A 17,783-nucleotide genomic window follows, 5' to 3' on the forward strand; every position below is an offset into this window, starting at 1 on the left:
GATGGTGGAGATAGTATGCATAAACAAATTAATGAAATGAGTGGAAGGAGGGTAATTATTATGGGAGATTTCAACTATGGTAACATTGACTGGAAGGAGGAGAGGACACATGTGAGGAAGGAACTTGATTTTATTCAGTTACTAAGGAATAACTATCTGAGACAGCATGTAATAGAAAATACTAGGGGTTTGAGAGTGCTTGACCTGGTAATAGCATCTGACTGTAATGAATATGACCATGTTGCCACCTATTGGTGAGAGTGATCATAAGATCTTGCCTGGCAGGTGGCTAAAGGTGTGAAGTTTTCAATTAAGAAAGGGTATATGTGGAATTACCATGCTGGCAAGTATGACAAGCTTAGGAGATTGCTTGGTTCGGTGCCATGGCATGTAAAACTGCAAGGGCTGGATGTAGACAGACCATGGGAAGTGGTCAAGGAGCATTTGCAGGAGGTTATGACTGATTGTATACCTAGGGTCCGAATAGTAAAACAAGTAGGGGTTAAATGGATAAATAACATCATTAAGCTTGAGCTGCAAAAAAAGAAACAACTGTGGAGGGAATTTAAAGAGAGAGGTGACCTGCAGGCACATGAACGGTATAAAGCGCAGGCCAGAAGGGTAACAAGCGTTGGTAAGATAAGCAAAAGCGGATTATGAAAGGAAACTAGCTATGCAAGCTAAAGAGAATCCCAAACAGTTCTTTCAATATGCTGCAAGTAAAAGATAAACTGTACACGTCAGAATGATTTTAAGGAATGCTGATGGCAAGGAGGTCACTGAATCAGTCGATATAGTGGAATTACTGAGTGAGCACTTTACAAGCGTATATCATCAGGTGGTGACATTGAAAGATTGAAGGAACCATTAGTTTATACAGGAATTGTGGTGAATGAAGTGGAGGTGAATAGTCAATTACAGAACCTTAATGTGAATACATCTGTGGGATTGGATGGTATACCAGCAGTTGTCTTACGTGACGCGGCTAAAGAATTATCAGTGCCTTTGACCATGTTGTTTAATCTGAGTCTTGGGTCTGGTTTAGTCCCGAAGGCGTGGAAAGAAGGGAAAATAGTTCCACTGCATAAAGGAGGATCCAAGACTACCGTTGCAAATTACCGACCGATCTGCATATCAGGAGTCCTTGTCAAGGTCTTGGAGAAAATTGTCAAGGGAAAAATACAGGAATGGATTGATGAAAATGAGATACTGTATGGGGGACAGCATGGCTTTGTGAAGGGTAGATCATGCATCAGTAACTTGCTCAAGTTTTATAACACAGTGACGGCTGAACTGGATAAGGATAATGGGTTTACAGTGATACCGCTGGAACTGGCTAAAGGCCTTTGACAGGATACTACATGGAATTCTAATCCGTAAACTGCAACATATGGGAATGGATAAAGGGTTGGTGAGATGGATGGGTGGGTGGTTGATGGAGAGATATCAGAGAGTAGTTTATTCAGGAGTAGAGTCCAAAAGAAGGCTTGTGACTAGTGGTGTGCCGCTTGGTTCAGTTCTTGGACCACTGCTGTTTAATCTGTTCATTAACGATATAGGGAAGGATCTAAGTGGAACAATTCATTTTTTTGCTGATGGTGCAAAGTTGGGTATGGCAATAGTGAATGCAGAAGATGTCAAAATCTTGCAGGATGATTTCGATAGATTGGAGGTCTGGGCTAAGGAGAATGGATGTCAATTTAATATGACAGAATGTAAGGTTATGCATTTTGGGGTGAAAAGATTAGCAGCAGTATAACACATTGGTGGAACTGTACTCCAGGAGATTGATGAGGTCAGGGACTTGGGAGTGTTGGTGGATAGGGAGCACATTGCAAAAGTAGCTAAATCAGCTCATCAAATCACTTGGTTGCTGAAGAATACTTGACGAGCAGAGATAAGCAAGTTATTGTTCCTCTGTACCGAGCCTTGATAAAACCTCATCTCGACTACTGTGCCCAGATTTGTTCACCTAGGTTTCTTATTGATGGAGAGGATGTTGAGAGGCTCCAGAGGTGAGTGACCAAGATGATAGCAGGTCTATGGAATGAACCTTATGAGAACAGGTTGAAGATTTGTGGGTTGCAGAAATTGGTTGATAGGCGGAAAGGAGGAGATATGATTGAGACATTCAAATTGCTGAAGAGTTTCTATTGGATTAATTCAGAGGATATTTTTGATATCAGGACTGGTGGCAGGAGGACTAGAGGACATCTATGGATGCTGGGCAATGTGGTTAGTAAGGGTGTTAGAGCTGGGTTCTTTACTTTTAGAGTGGTAAATGAGTGGAATAAACTGCCAGAGTCTGTTGTGGGTGCTATGACAGTGAATGAGTTCAAGGCAAGGTAGGATAGATACTGTGAGAATGTCAAATAGTTGTGTGGACATGATGTTTAGGGCCTCCCTCGATGAGTCTAAAAACTCCTTGGAGTCGCCCATAGTAGTAGTAATAATAATAATAACGTGATTGCTTAGTATTTGATCTTTATTGTCTGCTTTACTTACCTCTCCGCCTCTCAAAATTATTGTACTTTAATCATTCTTACTTTTACCTACCTTTATTTAAAACATATAAAGTTGGTAATGGAGTTTAACTGAATTAACATGGAAGAGATTTGTTGGGATATGAGAAGAGACAGGATAGAACAAGAGGCCATTTCTGAAGGGTGTGAGCAGGGGAGTGGAAAGCAGTGTGTGTTAGGTAGGTAAGTGTGAAAATAGTTAAATGAGTTTGAACTTTGTGTTATTTGATGAGTTGTAGGTCTGACAGTAAGACCTTCCTTGATGAATGTTTGAATGCTATGGAGGTGTAATGAAGACTCCAGAAATCCACTCACCTGGTAAGTGGATTTCTGCAAATATCAGAGAAAAGTAGCAAGTGAAGTTTCTGCCTTGTTCATAATGTATTCAAAATATGAATATTCAAAAAAATCAGAACTCCCTGGTGGACACAGGAAGTTAAAGAGGAAGTGAAGGAAAAGAAGAAAGCATATCAAAAGTTCCTGGCAAAAGTAATTACTTTGAAAAACTGCTAAATGAAACAAGCAGTGATGACAGCACAGTGGTAAAAAACACTGACCAGGCATGCAGGTAGGAATACATATCCATACTTGAAGTAGAAAAAGCCATCAAAGGCTTGAAATGTGGAAAGGCAGCTGGAGTAGATGATATTCGACCAGAAATGCTGAAGTATGGTGGAATAAGAGTCTTACAGTGGCTGCACTGCATAGTTCAGAAAGCCTGGACAGAGGGACGAATTCCCGATGATTGGAGTAGAGCTCTCATAGTACCCATATATAAAAAGGGAAATAAAACTGAATGTGAGAATTACAGAGGTATTTCCCTACTGAGTGTTCCTGGCAAGATCTATGAAAGTATACTTCAGAAACGGTTGAGAAGAATTGTGGAAGAAAAGCTTGGTGAAGAACAAGCTGGATTCAGGCCAAATAGAGGCTGTCAGGATCAGATCTTCACTTTACGACAAATAGTCGAGAAAGCATGGGAATATAACAAAGATCTGTATTTAAGTTTTGTCGATTTGGAAAAGGCATATGATAAGGTGCCAAGATAGCTTCTCTCTTGGCACCTTATCATATGCCTTTTCCAAATCGACAAAACTTAAATACAGATCTTTGTTATATTCCCATGCTTTCTCGACTATTTGTCGTAAAGTAAAGATCTGATCCTGACAGCCTCCGTTTCAATACACTGCAGTTATATGGTGTCAATGGGACATTATATCAAGCAATACTTAGTCTTTATTTGAGTTGTAAGTCAGCAGTTAGAATTGAAGGAAGTACAGGAAGATGGTTTAATGTTAAATCTGGTGTGAGACAAGGATGTATATTATCCCCTCTGTTATTCATTATCTATATGGATCACATTATGAAGGAAAGTGGTATTAAACATATCAAAATTGGAGATGTTAATGTCAGCTCTTTGCTTTATGCAAATGATGTTATACTTCTAAATAAATCTGCTACAAGTCTCCAAGATTCTCTGACTAAATTGAATAGTTGTTGTAATAGATATGGTATGAAGGTCAGCAATAAAATGTCAAAGACAATGAAAATTGGCAGAATCATTGAAAATGTCAACTGTGTTGTGAATGGAGAACCTGTGGAACAAGTAAAACATTTCAGCTACTTAGGCACGATTTTTACTGAAGATGGTATATTAAATACAGAAATAGACAACAGAATCAGCAAAGCTGGTATGGTGGGAAGTCAATTGAATAAATTCATATGGAATAAGAAAGAAATTAATCTGAACACTAAATTAGCTGTATACAAGACTGTGTTCAAACCAATTTTAACTTATGGATCTGAGAGCTGGGTCAGAAGTAAAACACTTGACCAAAGACTAGAGACCGCAGATATGAGAGTCCTGAGAAAGATTATAGGTGTGAACAGATGGCATCAATGGCAATATCATATTAAAAACGGGGATATTAGGAAAGAACTTGATATTGTCAGCATTCAGGAATGCATTAGCAGAGCTAATCTCAGGTGGTATGGTCACCTAAACAGAATGGGCGAGGAAAGATTAGCAAAACAAGTGTTCTCTGCCAGGTTGGCAGCAAAACGACCCAGAGGAAGACCAAGATATAGGTGGATTGATACGGTACAAAGTGCCTTAGACGATAGAAATATAAGCTCTGATAATGTTGGAGTCTTGACAAGTAACAGACTGATTTGGAGGAAAATTGTAGATAGGAAGTTAGTAATGATATAATTTTTTCATGTAGTACTATCGTATCCTGTACACCCCTTGTGGGTACATGGCAGGAATTTGATGATGATGATGATGAGGTTTTGAAATTAATCCAAAAATAATTTCTGCAGGATTTTTGGTGAAATGTGAAAAAAACTGAATAAAATAACTTGTTCCATTACATCTATCATTATGATTTTTCTTGTCATATTTTGAAATACAGAATTTCGCTTTCTATTTTCTTCTTTTTCTTCTTCATGTAACTTCCTCAGTGAGAGGATGCAGCACCATGTCCTTCCAGTTTTCTCTGTTGGTGGCTTTCTTTTTGTTTCTGCATAGCTGTGTGATCCTGTCCTTGAGCTTATATCTTCAAGCCATGTCCTTCGTCTTTTGCCACTTGATCCTTTTCCCATAATTTTTCATTCTAAAACTGTTAGTATCCTCTGTCCTGCTGAACCTCTCATTACATGTCCTGCCAATCTCATCTTTCTCTGAATCATTTCCTGTAATAAGAATCAATGTGTTCTCATTCTCTGTAGGACATCTGTATTTGTCACATGTTCTGTCCATGGTATTTTCAGAGCTCTCCTATAGCACGACATTTCAAAGGCTATTATCTGTTGCCTTTCTCTCATCTTGAATATCCAGGTCTCACTTCCATATGTGAAAATTGGCCACAATAATGTTCTTATCATTCTTTTCTTTGTCTCGATACTCAGAACTTCTGAGCAGATCTTTATTTTTCCAGAATGCATCTTTAGCTATGGCTGTTCTTATTTTTATTTCTTTATCTTGCTTTCCATCTGCAGTAAAGTAGGTGCCTAAATATTTGTATTATGTGGTATGTTCAATTTTCATATTGTTTATGCATATTTCTGGCTCGGATTTGCTTTCTTTTGAGATTTTCATAAATTTGGTTTTTTTTTTGCATTAATATATAATCCAAATTCTTTACCTTCTTCAATTAGTAGCTGCAGTAATTTGATTAATTTGTTTCTGTTTTCTGCTATTAGAATGGTATCATTAGCATATCTAAGATTGTTGTATTTTATACCATCAATACTAATTCCTGTTTTTTGTTTTTCAATCTTTTTCATTACTCTCTCACTATAGATATTAAATAGATTTGGTGAAAGGATATAACCTTGTCTAACTCCTCTTTTTATTTTCACTTCGGAAGTCTCAGAGTTAAACAGCTGCATTTTCTGTTTGGTGTAAATTAAAACCCGACATACTTTATGTATAAAGTATGTTAAAGTACTTTATGTACTTTATAATCTTAAGTACATGATCTTCTATGTCTAATTTATCTAATATATTGAACATTTTATTATGTTTTACCTGGTCAAAAGCCTTCTGAAAGTCTATGAAGCATATGTAAATGTTCCTATTTCTTTCAAGTGACCTTTCTATTGGTATTTTTAGTTCCAGGATAGCATTAATGGTTTCCATTCCTTTTCTGAAGCCTTTCTGTTGTTCACTCAATTCACTACTTATGGCTCTTTCAATTTGTTTGTTAACAATGGTTAAAATAATTTTAGATGCATGGGATATTAGGCTCACAGTTCTGTAATCCTCCCAGTTTTGTGCATTATGTTTCTTTGGAATTGGTATGCAGATAGATGTTGTAAAAACTTCAGGTAATTGTATTGTTTTATAGATGTCCTGAATGGATTCCACTAAATAGTTGTTATTATTGCCAGTCAAAGTTTTCAGCAGCTCAGCCGGAATACTATCACACCCAGGGGATTTATTATTACGAAGATTCTTAATTACATGTTCTACCTCCTTTCTTGTGGGTAGAGGTGATACATTTAACCTAAGGTGTCGTGAATCATCTAACATGTTACAATTATCATCATCATAGAGATCTGATAAGTACTCCACTCATCTTCCATTTATTTTTTCCTTATCATTATTTATTATTTTTATTATTTCCTTATGAGTATGTTTCCATCTTTGTCCTTGATGTTATTAGACTGTGTACGTTTTGTTTTTCGATTAAGTTCTTTCACTTTCAGGAATGCTTCTCTGTTTTGTTCCTATTTTGTAATTCTTCTATCTCAGTGCACTGCATATTTATCCAGTTTTCTTTCAATCTTTTACATAACTGTTTGATTCTTTTATCCAAAGTTTTATATCTTAACCTTTCTTCTTCATTTGCTCCTCTTTTCCATGCTCTTCTTTCATCAATAAGGTTGATTACCACTTGAGTTATCCATGGTTTTTTCTTTCTTTCTTGTTTATTGATGTGGTTTTTAGCAGATGTTATGATAGCTGCTTGTAGTCTATTCCACTGAGATGGTTCATTTTCATTTTGCAACTGTGCAGACAGCAGTTCTGAAATATATTTTTAAATTTTGATTTTATCATCGGATTTTGTACCATTTGCAGATCCCATTTTAGTGGTTGACTTCTTTTAAATTTTATTGTTTTCAGGCAAATATTCATCTTCATTAAGATGAATATTTGCCAGTCTATGATTAGATTCACAGTCAGCACTTGGCATCACCTTTGAGTTCCGTATTCCATTGAAATAACGTTCACTGACTACAATATAGTCTAATTGATTTTTGTATCTTCCATCCAGACTTTCCCATGTGTATCTTGCTGTTGGTTTTTGCTCAAAATAAGTGTTAGTTATGATGAGATTGTGCTTGTTATAGAAATCGATCAGCTTTTGTCCTCTCTCCTTCCGAATACCTAGTCCAAATGGACCCACATGTATAGATGTTCTCTCTGATCCAACTTTTGCGTTCCAGTCACCCATAGCACAAATAACTCGATCTTTCTTGCCTCCGACTTCCTTTATACACCATTCTATTTCATCATACATGATATCTATTTCTGCTTCCTCATTCTGTTCTGTAGGAGCATATATTTGAATGATCAGTATAGGCTTAGATTTCACTAGAATTGCCATTACTCTATCTGATTTTTCGATTATATGGATAATGTTTTTATTAGTTGCTTAAATAAAAGAGCCAATAGGCTTCACTTTGGCTATGTAACATTATTTAAATTAAGGGGATATTAAATCCCACATTATTTCAAAGCCGAATATGAAACTCAAAGATCGGAATCAAGAGTTTCATGCTGAATATAGTAGGCTATAAAAATTTCAGCTGATTGTAGTTTATGCTACAATCTGCCGGGTCTGGGTAGTGGCCTTCCACCATAATGTATAACATCATACATCTCCTATGAGATGTGTTTTACATTATGGGTAATACTAAGAATAGTGATCAGAACTTTACCCACCTTTGCTACGAGTTGCCCTAGTGTTGGACTATGTGCTTTAGCTTATGCTACAATCCACCGAAATTTTTATACTTGACTATATTTGGCATGAAACTCTTTGATTCCTGTCTTTGAGTTTCTTATTCAGCTTTGAAATAATGTGGGATTTAATATCCCCTTAATTTAAATATAGTTTTTATTAGTTTTCTTCTCTACAATAAACTGTTAAATTTTTTTTTCTATGATTTATGTGTTTTATTTAGTTTGTTAATTGATAAAATCCTTTCCTATTTTAAAATCTTATTCAGTTTGATCCTACCAGCTGCTCTATTGTTATGTCGCTGCTTTCTCTATATATTCTGTTTTATATATATTTATTCTATCTTTTTATCGCTATTTTACTTCTTCAGATATCACGCCTAATATACTTATATCTATTTATATCTAGGACTGTTTCCTCTTTGGATACTGGCAAATTTATATTTTGCTGCGCAAGCCAGTATCCTGTAGCAGAAAAGGATCCTTGCTCAAGGAGACAATACTAGATTCTGAGGCTTTCTTACACAGTATCTTTAATATCTTACACAATAACTTTAACACTGCCGTATGGATTCAGATTATTGTAGTCGTGACCTAAATCTATAATTATATACACTTCCTAATTCCTTCCCGTCAAAATAGGTTCTATTTTTATAAGTGGTAGTTTGGAATCGTAATCAGGCATGACTCAGGTTTAGGTAAATATGACATGTTTATTGTAATATCTAAGCAGAATACACAAAAATTCATATGCTCAATTTGACTCAATACTAAATTAAAAACTCGAGTTAAGAGGCTAACATATTCTAAATTAATTAAAGGTCATAAAGCATGCGAAACACAATAACTGCATATTGGGATAGATAGCAAATGATATGAAGTTAAACTAAAATTCCTTTCTGTAATGCTATTCATAAGATAATATAAACGAACATTCTAATGTTACTCAGTTACAAAATCCATAATTCTAATCTCATTAAGTTAATCCTATCACATACAATTACAAAAGATCTCTTCCAAACCATTCTTCTTACTCTCTCAAAGAAGGTTAATTTTCTAATTAGAGACTGTCCACAGAGTTCTTTAGAATACTGTTCTTAATTTCACATTTGCAAACAATCTTCTCTCTTCTAAAATTTTATACACAAAATAGAGTAATTTTGCCTTACCGAACTTTTTCTGTGTCTTTCAGCACCACGTGTACGTCTGGTTGCTTCTTGTCTATTGGCTGTCCATACGGCAATGTAGGGGTTACTCTATCTTCATTATTTCTGCCGAAAACGAACTAAAATCTTTGCGTTTCAGGAACAACTCAATGGGACTTCTCAGCGACGGCCTGATTCTGCTAGGACTGGAAATTTTTACCTTCAACTCTGCGTAGAATCCTTCTCCATTTTCAAGAAAGTCTGCTGTCTGACATCTTATCTTAGCACAGACGCTTCACCCCCCCCCTTTACGCGAACTCCCACTAACTTCCGAGCCACCAAACAGGAAAACGATACGACAGAGAGAGAGAGATCCCTGATACAGCGCTCATCCCCTTATATTCTTCAATAGAGTGCCCTCTTTTTCGGAGTTCCCTTTGCACACGACTCATCTCTTTTCTCCCTTTGATTCATCCCTTGCTCTCCCAACGCTGTTATGCTCTTGCATTCCCAGAATTCGCGTCAAAGTACGTTCCGTTTATGCTACTGCCGCCAGCGTTACGCTGTACATGTGTAGTTTTATACCTTCCAAGAATTATTATTTAGTAACTATTTGATGACTCACAGTTATTTTTACACAGCTTAATTAGGCTTAAATTAAATCCGATTATCCCTCTTTTAAGACATACTCTAAATAAAATCTTAATATGATCACAATAGCTTAAATACATGGTACATGAAATAAGGAATACAAATTTTATACATAAAATGAAGGAAGTTTCACTTTTAATTTCAGCTGATGTGCAGGTATTTCTCTTTGTTGGTAAGTTTAATATGTTGGATCCTGAATGAATGATTTCTTTGCAAGATTCCTTCATTCAGGATCTAACAAAATGCGACACCTCTTCTTGATATTTCAACACCTGATGTATATATTTTATATATCTTGCCATTTGGAAGTTTCGACTCAAAATCTGATGATCCTTTCCAAAAAGTTTCACTTATTCCTAGTATACTAATATTCAATCCCTCCATCTCTCTCATCACATTAGCCAATTTCCTGCATTTATTCAATCCTCTTACATTCCAGGTAGCAACATTCAAGCAATTTCTGCATCAAGTTTCTTTATAGCAGTCACGGACTGACGATACCGCAGGGCCTGCTATATCACCCTGACACCACCATTCCGGGCATATTGAGATTACCTTGAATATTGAAAATATTCAAGGTAATCAAAGCTAATATTGATTACCTTGCATATTGAAAATAATAAAGATGAGGGGAATGGTCGGTGGCACTACAAAGTAGTGCCACCGACCATTCCCCTCATCTTTATTATTTTATTTTTCACACAGCTTCGAAGTTGAAATTCATTTTTATATCTCTTTTGAATGAACAATGTAAATCAAAATGTTATAATACTGAAAGACAGTTTCTGGTTCAAGAAATTTCAAGTAAAACAGGTCTCATCTCAGAAGATGAAACTGTTACACTTGTGAAATGTGAGATATTGTCAGAGTGTGCCATTTGCATGGCCTTATGAATAGGAAGAAGTGAGAACATATGATTGATGCAATTTTTTTTTTTTAAACAGGAAAAAAAAAAAAAAAGACAAGTCTCAGGAAGCAGCTCATTGCTTTCAGTCTTTATCTTTGAAAAATTACAGTGGCCGGATAGAATTAAGCCCACTACATATAGGATATAGTAGTTAAGATTTTTCATTTTCTGAATTATACGATTAATGTCTTGAGTTAAAAAAAAAAAAAAAAGTAAAATTTTATCTCTAATTTCAGATTGCTCAGCATCAAGGTTATATCAGAGTAAATTGGACAAGGGTGAACAAGGACCTTGAACATGCAAAAAAGAAATTTGACAAACATGCAAAGAAAAGACTTCCATGGATAGTGGAAGAAGTATGTATTTAGTTGCTTTTTTTTGTTGACTGATAGATTAAAAATAAAGAATGCCTAAAGTTATCCGAGACCTCTAATGAGTCAAGGACTCATCAGTGAAAGCCACACATCATCCACACCAATTGTTATATGTTCTCTTAAACACATTCACATTAAATGCACTTACCACTTCAACGGGCAAGTTAATCTACTCATTCACTTCTCTGTGAGAGAAAAAAAATCTAGCTATCAGTCCTTTCTTTACTGTACACAAACGTTCCATGGATGTCCTCTTGCCATTAACATATAACAAAAAATTTCATCAACCAATATAACATTCTTTTAGAAGTTTATAAGCATCTGTCTTATCATCCCACCCCTCTTTCTCCTGTTTACCAGTGCATGTAATCCACATACTATCCTCATAATCAACATTCCGCATAATCTCGGTATCGTCTTTGTAACTCTTCTTTGCGTCCTGCATTGCGATTGCCATCTGAACTGTATTTGCAGCACATGAATCCTGGTAGCAATCAGTTGTATGAGGTGTATAAAGAGCAGGCCAGGAGACGACTCAGTTGGTAATAACAGCAAAACAACTGTATGAGCAGAAATTAACAAATCAGGCTAAGAAAAACACTAGAGGGGTTTTCAGGTATGTGGCAAATAGAAGGAAGAATGAATATGGTAAGATGATAATGGATGAAAATGGTAGAATAGTAACCGTTGCAGAAGACAATTCTGTCTTCTGTGAAATATTCAGTTAGCAATTTATAAGGGGGGGTTTCAGGAAATTATGGAAATTCAGGAAATCATGACAAACTCAAGTGGACATAGGAGAAGAGTGACTTAATTGTGAGTGAGCAGGATGTATATAAAGAAATAAGTAATCTTGATCTCAATAAGGTGATAGGATTTGATAACATATCACCATGTGTCTTAAGGGAATGTTCCAAGCAATTGGCAGTACCATTGGCACACCTATTTAATAAGATTCTTACAACAATAACACAGGTTCCAAGAGAGTGGAATGAAAGTATGTACTCTAACAAGGTGACAAATGTCTTGGACAAGGGAGATACATATACAGTGATATACTTAGATCTTGCAAAAGCTTTTGATAGACTGCAACATGACAAGCTGGTAAATAAACTGAAATGGATGGGAATTGGACACAACAGGCTACTGAATTGGATCTGTGACTGACTGTCAGATAAGTATCCGAAAGTTGTATATGAGAATGCAGTATCCCGAAAGAAGAACGGCATTAGTGTCTCACTGCAGGAATCTGTATTTGGACCATTGTTGTTCAATTTGTATATTAATGATACCGGGATGGATTTAAGTGTTTGCAGATGATGCAAAATTGGTGAGAGCAATGCAGATTCAAGCAGATGTGGCCTTACAGGAGAACTTGAATTGATTGTATAAGTGGGCAAAAGTATGGAACTGTAGGTTCAGTATTGCAAAGTGTAAGGTTTTGAAGTTTGGTATGCAACAATGGGATGCAAAGTATACACTTTGTGGGGATACAAAATTAATAATGGAAAAAACTCACGTACAAAGATTATTTAATAGTATAATTTTCGCCTGTGTGTCACAGGCATCTTCAGTGCATATTAAGCTCAAATTAAACAATAACTGACAATTCCAAAAAGTGCCACCTAAGTAGCTAGTGTAAGATAACTAAAAAGGTCAATAAATTTCCTAAAAAATAAAAAAAAAATCAATACAATAAAAAGTTAGGAAAGATTAGCTGATTTGTAAAGTACTATCTCCCATAATGGGAACAGATGTAATCCGTTGGATCTGTTTAAGTTAGGAGAATGAAACAGAGTTTCACATGTTTCTTTATAAAGGCGTTCCATGATGAGGAACTGAATTTAGTGAAGAACTCTTGTCTTTCTCCAATGTACTCTATGTCTAGTGAAGATGGCATGTTCTGCAAGTCCAGACTTTTCAGTTTTAAAGTATTCAATATAAGATTGGTGTTCTTCTAGCCAAATAGAGGCAGATCTTCCTGTTTGTCCGAAATAAGATAATCCACAAAAGCACGGAATCTAGTAGACACCTGGATGATTAATATGTGGAAGCTTGTCCTTAGGAGAAGTGAGAAAGGTGGAGATTTTTCTAAATGGTCAAAAGACAACCAAAATATTCCGTGGTTTTAAAACTTTTGCTATATGTTCACTGATACCTTGTACATAAGGAATAGGAATGCGCATTATTTCTTCTGTGTTTGAAGAGGAAGACATATTAAAACTACTCACAGTTCTTTTAATGAAGCAATTCTTATAACCATTAGATAGAAAGGAAGAAGTTATATATTGTAGTTCTGTCTGTGAAAGATTGTCTGAAGGAGCGGGCTCAATGAACCAGTGAACCAGTGTTTTAATAGTTCCTGCCTTTTGACTGGGATGGTGATGAGATTCAGCATGGATATAATGGCCTGTATGAGTCTTTTTTCTATAAACTGAGAAATGTAGGTTACCATCTGGTTGGCGAAGAATTAGAATGATTCTTGTGACAAGCTAAAACGCAATTTTGAATCACTGGTCAGCCTACCTAGATCCAGTGTTAATACTATTTAAAGCAGTTATAAATGTTTCTGGACGTCCACTAACAGGCTGTGAACGTTTTGTTTTATCAAAAGGACATGATTACGCTGAATAAGGTGCCACATATGGATTTTTTTTTCATAACACAGACAAGGGTATTTGATCCTTATCCCAAAAAACAGCTAGCAGATTACGTTTTGAATGTGCAAAAATTCTTTTTAATGCCAAGCCTCCTCCTCCTAATCTTTCTTACCCTGAGTTTAAAGCATTGAAATCACTGAAGAATAACAATAATTTAATTATTACGAAAGCTGATAAGGGGAAGGCTCTAGTGATTCAAGATAGGAAGGAATATGAGAGAAAAATGTGTCTTTTACTTCGCGACTGTTCAACTTATAGGCCTCTTACATCGGATCCTACCCGGAGTCAATTGAAGAGGCTTAATTCTCTTTTAGGTAATATATCTACATGGAATGAAGACCAAAAGAAAAAACTTAAAACCTTCTTCGGTCGTCCACCTAGATTGTATGGTCTTCCAAAAGTTCATAAACCAGGCATTCCGTTAAGACCAGTCGTAGATTGTATAGGTTGCCCCGCTTACAAAATCTCGAAATTTTTATCAAATTTACTCTCCTCTTCAACTAGAAGAACTGATGCTTATATAAAAAATACTTTGGATTTCAAAAATAAAATTTCAGATCTTCATTTGGACGTTTCTGATATCATGATCAGTTTAGATGTTGTTTCTTTATTTACAAATGTGCCTCTTTCTGAAAACATTGAATTACTACAACAGGAATTTCCTTCAGACATTGTAAATGTATTTGATTTTGTAATACATGCTAGTTATTTTTCCTTTAAAAATAAGTTGTATCAACAAATTGAAGGAACAGCAATGGGCAATCCTCTTTCTCCTGCTATCTCCAATTTCTTTATGGAACATTTTGAACAACTTATCTTTGGCAACATTTCTCTCAGACCTACTCATTTGTTGAGATATGTCAATGACATTTTTGCTGTATGGAATGGCTCTTCTGATGAACAACAATTTCTCACTAAGTTAAACGCACTTCATCCTAGGATCAAGTTTACACTAGAAGTAGAATCAAATAAGCAGTTAGCCTTTTTAGATCTTCTAATTCTTTGCCAACCAGATGGTAACCTACATTTCTCAGTTTATAGAAAGAAGACTCATACAGGCCATTATATCCATGCAGAATCTCATCACCATCCCAGTCAAAAGGCAGGAACTATTAAAGCACTGGTTCATCTGGCCCACTCCTTTTGTTCTTCAGATGATCTTTTACAGAAAGAACTACAATATATAACTTCTTCCTTTCTATCTAATGGTTATAAGAATTGCTTCATTAAAAGAACTTTGAGTAGTTTTAATATGTCTTCATCTTCAAACGCAGAAGAAATAACGCGCATTCCTATCCTTTATGTACAAGGCATCATTGAACATATAGCAAAAGTTTTAAAACCACTGAATATTAGAAAAATCTCCACCTTTCTCACTTCTCCTAAGGACAAGCTTCCACATCTTAATCATCCAGATGTCTACCAGATTCCGTGCTCTTGTGGATTATCTTATTTCAGAAAAACGGGAAGATCTGCCTCTATTCGGCTAGAAGAACACCAATCTTATATTGAATACTTTAAACCTGAAAAGTCTGGACTTGCAGAACATGCCATCTTCACTAGACATAGAGTTCATTGGAGAAAGACAAGAGTTCTTCATTAAAGTCAGTTCCTCATGGAACGCCTTTATAAAGAAACATGTGAAACTCTGCTTCATTCTCCTAACTTAAACAGGTCCGACAGATTACGTCTGCCCCCTTTATGGGAGATAGTACTTTACAAATCAGCTAATCTTTCCTAACTTTTTATTGTATCGATTTTTTTTTTATTTTTTAGGAAATTTATTGACCTTTTTAGTTATCTTACACCAGCTACTTAGGTGGCGCTTTTTTGGAATTGTCAGTTATTGTTTAATTTGAGCTTAATATGTACTGAAGATGCCTGTGACACACAGACAAAAATTATACTATTAAATAATCTTTGTACGTGAGTTTTTTCCATTATTAATTTTGTATCCCCACCAACAATGGGATGTATATTTTGCATCCCATTGTTGCATACCAAACTTCAAAAACCTTACACTTTGCAATACTGAACCTACAGTTCCATACTCTTGCCCACTTATACAATCAAGACATACGTGAGTTTTTTCCTTTATTAATTTTGTATCGATATATCTACTCACAGTATACCTTTTTTAAAACTTATTGGTGGGAATACTTTAAAGGAGGTAGAGGAGATAAGAGATCTGGGAGTGGTGGCAGACAAGAACCTAAAATTCAGGGACCACATTGCATAAGTTATGAAGTTGTCAGTTGGATAATGACAGTGATACAGAGGACTTTAACCTGCAGAAATAAAGCGTTACAATCCCATGATATATAAGGCCTAGATCAGACCTCATATGAATTATGGTGCACAGATTGGGTCACCGGAATTTCATGGTGATGAGGATGATGTTAGAAGGTTTTCAGAGAAGATTAACAAATGTGGTCTTTGGAATGTTGAGTATGAACGCAGATTGAAAGAATAGAAATTGCAAAGCCTTGAGAATAGGAAGAGGGAAGGGGGATATGATTGAGACATATAAGTTTGAGGTTGTTATCAGGTTAATATGGAAGAAATTTTACATAGAATGGGAGGAGAGGGGTAGAACAAGAAACCATACATGGAAATTGTATAAAGAAAGTGTGAGGAGAAAGTTCTTTGCATGGAGAGTGATCAGTGAGTGGAATGCATTGCCTGAGTGTGTTGTAAATGCAGACTCGTTAGTGTGTAGCTCCCACAATGAGTTTGTGACTCCATGGATGTAAGATGTTAATAATAGTATGTACATGTTATTTCATTTATTTATTTAATTTTTAAACATTTCAGAGTCAACAGTTTGTTCAAGATAACATTTGCTTAGCAACTGGATTTGCTGGAGGATTTCTTCTAGGATTAGCCTCGTCATAGACTTGCTGAGTGCTTTGGGCTTCAAGAATGTCATAAAATGTGCCTTTAAAAAAAAAATCTTCCTCTTCAGTTATTAATTATTTGTAGAAAAATAGTGGAATTTACTTGGTGGTTTTCCATTTTTATTTACTTATTTTTAAGTAAGAACGTCTTAAAATTGCTGGGTAAAAAAAAAACACTTCCAGAAGTTCTCAGGTTTATTTCTTTCATTTGAAAACTTCAGCTATAACTTCAATTTTTTTTATGACTTTCATTCCTTATATGTGTTGAGGGGGAGAAGCTGAATTCTTGAATTATGATCATGTATTATTCTGAATAAATAAGCATTGGGAAGGATCTGGCAAAAATGAAGTTTTTGTCATAAAGCTGTCTGGACCTTCTACCAGTGTAACTTTTTTTCTTTTTTTTTTTTCAGTTATATTTTATTGATATGTTCTTACTGAGCACTTTTAAGTACTAGCCTTTGGCAAGACATGACAAATCATCTCGTACTTCTGTTTTTGCCATCTAATGAGCACACAACAAATCATTATGTGTGCTTTCTAGAGAAACCACAATTATGTTAGAAAAGTCTTTTTGTTTTCCAGTTATATAAATTTCTAATACTTCAGAGAAATTCTATTATTGTAATTTAAAATTTTTAGAAGTGTGAGTAATTGTATTTCAGCCTGCATTGTAATCAGATTTGAACTTCTGTACATGACCAGCATGACTGAGGGAAAGAATAGACATTAATGTAAATAGATTTATTACAGTCAAATAAATATCCAATAATTTCCAGTTGTGATATGATGAGTTTGGCAGTAAATTACTCTAGTAGAGAACAAGTTACATGTCATCATGTATAAATTCTATGTTACGTCAGTTGTGAATTTGTGAAGACTTTGTTTTGAAAGAGCAAAAAAAAATTCGGAAATGGTTTATTTTGTGAAATAACTAACCAACAATCAAGTTTTTGTATGTATCATTAGCAGTGGTGTCTTGTGGCTTGAAATCGTGGGGATGCTACAACTTTCGAAATATACATACACACTGTAAGTACAGTGTATACGTGTTTGGATAAAATATCAAAATTATGGTAAAAATTTTTAAAAAAAATTAAACATGAAAAAATGTAGTTTATTATCGATGAAATTATACAGTTTGGTATAATTCAAAA

At 35.3% G+C, this 17,783-nt stretch overlaps 1 protein-coding gene across 4 annotated transcripts in view; it reads left to right on the forward strand.

Annotated features, from left to right (window-relative positions):
• Positions 1-17,411, forward strand: part of LOC150093519 (FUN14 domain-containing protein 1) — a 139,903-nt gene extending 122,492 nt beyond the window's left edge. For all 4 annotated transcript variants that reach the window (XM_090413784.1, XM_090413785.1, XM_090413782.1 and 1 more), the window contains exons 5-6: positions 10,932-11,051; positions 16,544-17,411. In XM_090413784.1, the coding sequence (XP_090269910.1) occupies positions 10,932-11,051; positions 16,544-16,624 (201 nt within the window). In that variant the 3' untranslated portion in view covers positions 16,625-17,411. The remainder of the gene's footprint in view (positions 1-10,931; positions 11,052-16,543) is intronic.
• The last annotated feature ends 372 nt before the right edge of the window (positions 17,412-17,783 follow it).

This window comes from Typopeltis vanoorti, chromosome 24, assembly GCF_054136105.1.
Source record: "Typopeltis vanoorti isolate ZY-2024b chromosome 24, IOZ_Tvanoo_1.0, whole genome shotgun sequence".
NCBI classification, from domain to species: domain Eukaryota; kingdom Metazoa; phylum Arthropoda; class Arachnida; order Uropygi; family Thelyphonidae; genus Typopeltis; species Typopeltis vanoorti.